The 5,055-nt window shown below is 37.6% G+C and overlaps 1 protein-coding gene across 1 annotated transcript; it reads right to left on the reverse strand.

The window, feature by feature from the left end:
- Window positions 1-3,729: 3,729 nt before the first annotated feature.
- LOC105571033 lies at window positions 3,730-4,326 on the reverse strand. The gene has a single exon (XM_012028500.1). It carries the CDS (start codon window positions 4,324-4,326, stop codon window positions 3,730-3,732), a length of 597 nt encoding a protein of 198 aa, XP_011883890.1.
- Window positions 4,327-5,055: the final 729 nt, after the last annotated feature.

Consider the following 5,055-nt stretch of genomic DNA (forward strand, 5'->3'; position numbering starts at 1 on the left):
ATTATGGAGGTCGCTGAATACAAATCCGGTACCAGATTTTCAAAATTCAAAATGGCGGATTCAAAATGGCGGATGGAAAACGAAAAATTCAAATTTACTTGAACGAGTCTCATTACTCGGGGGGTTATGGACGTCGCTGAATACAAATCCGGTACCAGATTTTCAAAATTCAAAATGGCGGATGGAAAACGTAAAATTCAAATTTACTTGAACGAGTCTCATTATTCGGGGGGTTATGGAGGTCGCTGAATACGAATCCGGTACCAGATTTCCAAAATTCAAAATGGCGGATGGAGAAGTTAAAGATTTGCTTTTCTTTGTGAAGATTAAGACCAAGCAATCCGTCAGTTCCACGGTATTTATGGTGAGTTCAAACTCTCCGTGCCTTGATATTAGGCTTGTTTTCTATTACTGCACTGGTGAACTAGTGCAGTAAGCTAGAATGAGAAAAATATACTTGTCCTACTCTAACTTATTGCACTGGTTCACCAGTGTAGCAACAGAAAACAAGCCTATTGTGTGTGTGTGCGTGCGTGCGTGCGTGCGTGCGTGCGTGTGTGTGTGTGTGTGTGTGTGTGTGTGTGTGTGTGTGTATGCGCGTTCTTGTTGGTATATTTATTATTACACAATAAATGCTTTGAAAGATATTATTTATTCTTTATTATTTTATTATTCACTGCAAAACCACATATTATAAATACATGTAATATCTACCACGTTCAGCTTGCTCCAGGACCACGGCGAGGACGCAGTGGTGGATGGTCCCATTTTTATTTTTTATATTTTTCTTTTTAAATTTTCATCTTCGTTTTTTATAAATTTTTTACTTTTTGTGATTTTTACATTTTTATTATTAAAAAGTGAAAGTATTAAATTTACTTGTACGGAAAAATAATCCTGTCTGTTGCTGATGAAAATTATACATTTTTATAGTAAACAAGCGCATAAAAAATGATCGCGCATCTTAACAAACGATTTAAAGCTGCACCGGCCATTCCCAGTATCCAAAAATGTCACGCATTTATTCCACTTGATGGAAAAAAGTTGATGATAAAAGAATTTTCATCAGCAACTGTTAAGACTTTTCATTAAATAGAATTCAATTCCCTTCGATCTTCGTCTCACATCTCTGTCTCCTTCTCTCCATCTATACATAGCGTTCACCGAATTCACCTCACCTTCAGTTAAACCCGCGTCATGTTTACACGTTTTTCTTTCGGCGTTGCTCCACCGCGCGCACCTCTTCCCTCGGCGCGTCAGCTGACTCGACACACACAGAGTTAGTTGAAATCAGTCCGTTGCTCTCGATCGACTTCTGTTCGAGACAACGCTCCGTTATCTACTCTAAGTGTAATCGACGTTATAAGTATAATTATAATCTGAAAATAAACTCAGTGCATCTTCATCTAATCGGAGTAGTAGAAATTGAACTCATTGTGCGTGCACCGATCCTACGTAACTCTAAACAGCAACAGACAGCATTATTTTTCCGTACAAGTAAATTTAATACTTTCACTTTTTAATAATAAAAATGTAAAAATCACAAAAAGTAAAAAATTTATAAAAAACGAAGATGAAAATTTTAAAACAAAAATATAAAAAATAAAAATGGGACCATCCACTACTACGTCCTCGCCGTGGTCCTGGGGCAAGCTGAACGTGGTAGATATTACATGTATTTATAATATGTGGTTTTGCAGTGAATAATAAAATAATAAAAAATAAATAATATCTTTCAAAGCATTTATTGTGTAATAATAAATATACCAACAAGAACGCGCATACACACACACACACGCGCGCGCGCGCACACACACACGCACGCACGCACACACAATATCAAGGCACGGAGAGTTTGAACTCACCATAAATACCGTGGAACTGACGGATTGTTTGGTCTTAATCTTCACAAAGAAAAGCAAATTCTTTAACTTCTCCATCCGCCATTTTGAATTTTGAAAATCTGGTACCGGATTCGTATTCAGCGACCTCTATAACCCCCCGAATAATGAGACTCGTAAATTTGAATTTTACGTTTTCCATCCGCCATTTTGAATTTTGAAAATCTGGTACCGGATTTGTATTCAGCGACGTCCATAACCCCCCGAGTAATGAGACTCGTTCAAGTAAATTTGAATTTTACGTTTTCCATCCGCCATTTTGAATCCGCCATTTTGAATTTTGAAAATCTGGTGACGGATTCGTCATCAGCGAACCCAAATACCCCCTCAACAGGTATTGTTTTTGTAATGAAAAAATTTTACATTTTTTATCCTACGTTTTGGCCGCCATATTGGATCAGCCATTTTGGATAGTAAAAATCAGCACACGGCATTCGATAGCACTTATTTTTTTATGAATTTTAAGCCCTTACTCGTTTACTTTCGTTGAAACCAATTTTGGGTAGGCGGCCTCACCGGTTGACGGAGAATGACCCAAATATAAAAGTAATACGTTAATTGAGCTAGATCATCCATATGTATTATCTACTAATAATACTTACTGCTTTATCCGAATATTCCCAAGAGGTAATAACTTATATAGCAGGTTTTATTATTAAATATTTAAGTAAATATATTACGTGTGAAATATGCGTTACGTCTTTATCAAATAATAGCAACATAGGTCACTTAATCCGTTTAAAAGATCGAGGTTGGTTACATTATCCTTCACAAAGCGTCATAAATATTTGTAAGGAAACTGAAAAACTTATTAGATTTCGGAATAAAGAACAATATGCTATTATTTCAAATAAATATAATGTTGATTATATGGCATGTAGCGTGTTAAGTAATTTAAATATGGATAGTATATTTACAGATCTGATAACTCATTCAAATGACCAAGATATATTAACCTGTCATCGAATACAATTGATAAAAAGTATTATATTGAAATATATTAAAACGTGTTATTTTTTTATTGGAAAAACTACAGATACTACAATAAGTAAAAGACATTTTTATAATAAATTAGTTTTATTTTCAGGAAAATAAATGTATAAAGTAATATTATGTTTTCTTTTTTCCCTTTACCGTATAAGATTTTGATACATAATACATTAAAATAACGACAGATAGCAGCACTAATGGCGCCTAACAAGATGGCCGAAAACTAGATCCCCTTCCCCACTTCGGCTTCACTTACCTCACCTACAAACCAAGCTTACTCTCCGTCCTTCAAATCCATGCGTAGATCGGCCGCGCAAACCGAAGTCTCATTCGAAATATGTATACATACAGCCAAGTTAAAAACTATAAATTAAATTATAATACATATTATACATACATATGTAGAATGATCAAAGTAAAATTAGTGGTAGCAAAATCAAAGTAAAATCAACAGATACCTGTTTTAGCGTCTTCATACAGACTTTTTTGACATATAAGGTTCATACAGAGATATGTTGGAGTCACATTGCGCAAGAGCATACGCGGATATATAAAAAAGTATAACAACGTGTGACCATACGTAATATGTCTACAACTTATCCATGTTTTACTTGAGCAAATGCTCAAAATGACCCCCTTTAATCCTTTCACAAAGTACTGCTCTGTCCAAGACTGCGCTACGTACTCGACGTAAGATCTCTGGACTTATTGCACGACAAGTTCGTACAATTTTGTCCTTTAGATCCTCAGCGCTAACAGGACGCGTAGCGTATACTCGATCTTTAAGATAACCCCATAGAAAAAAATCAAGAGGTGTAAGGTCTGGTGAACGCGGTGGCTATTCTCGCGGACTGTGAAGTCCGATCCAGCGATTACCGAATTTCTTATTTAACAATGTTTTTGTTGCCTTGGCAGAATGTGCAGGATGGCCGTCCTGCTGGAACCACATGTTAATACGTGATTCCAGTGGCACATCATCTAACAAGGCAACAAGTTCATTTTTAAGAAATTCACGATATCCTTGGCCATCGACCTTCTCATTAATGAAATATGGCCCAATAATGTGGGCACCGAGGATACCCGCCCAAATGTTCACCGACCACCTGACTTGGCTATGTGCTTGTTGCATCCAGTGCGGATTCTCGGTGGCCCAATAATGTGAGTTATGGCGGTTGACGATGCCATTGTTTTTAAAAGTACATTCGTCTGAAAAAAGAATGTACTTGGAGAAATAATAATTTTCTTCACTCACATTAAGGAGCCAGCGACAATACTCCAGCCTACGAGGTTTATCATTAGCATACAGTTCTTGGGTAAGAACTACTTTATAAGGATGAAAGTGAGCCGATTTTAAAACCTTACAAACTGTTGTCTGACTAACTTGTTGAGAGCGTGCTATGGTTCGCGTACTTATTGTCCGATCGTTGACAACCATTTGCTGAATTGGCGCTCTGTTTATTTGTGGTGTTAGTCCTTTAAGAAAGTAATAAAGCAATGGAAATAATGATACAAGTATAGTATACGAATTGAAATATTAACAGAAAATAAAGAAACAATATTGGCAAATAATCTTATCACGAGACATGGTAGTGTCTCGCGCCAAGTGTAAGCGTAGCTAGTACACGCGTGCGAGACCGACCGTGTAAGTTTACGCGAGTACACGAGTTGACGGGCCCTCAGATTTTCGGATCTCAACAACGGCTGATCCGACGAACTTGAGACTGCGCTTAATCGATAGCTTGGGTACGATTTGCATAATAAAAGTGTTTTTACTTTTCTCCTACGTGCTCCAGGAGTGGAGGTATTGCAATGCAATTGCAATGCAAAGTCAGTTTTGTGAAATTTTGGATTAAGAAACATCTTTGTCGTCGTCCTCGTCGTCCTCGTCGTCGTCCTCGTCGTCGTCGTCGACCAGACCAGCGTCCTTTTCACTTTTCTGCCGCAACGTGGCATTGGCGTTGCTGTCGCGTATCTCACGTAGCGTCCATAGACATAGTATATATAGACTGCGCATTGTGGCTGCAGACATTTGCACACCTGAGAAAGAGACAACATGTGCTTTACCTCGTAGCTCTCTCTCTCTCTGTCTATCTATGGTTCCTCTACTCTTTTGTTTACCCCCGCTACTTCACTTCGACAAAGACAAAGTACGAGCGAACACCAG

The sequence above is a fragment of the Vollenhovia emeryi genome, unplaced genomic scaffold (genome assembly GCF_000949405.1).
Source record: "Vollenhovia emeryi isolate VEMERY1.0 unplaced genomic scaffold, V.emery_V1.0 DF941318.1, whole genome shotgun sequence".
In the NCBI taxonomy this organism is placed as follows: Eukaryota; Metazoa; Arthropoda; class Insecta; order Hymenoptera; family Formicidae; genus Vollenhovia; species Vollenhovia emeryi.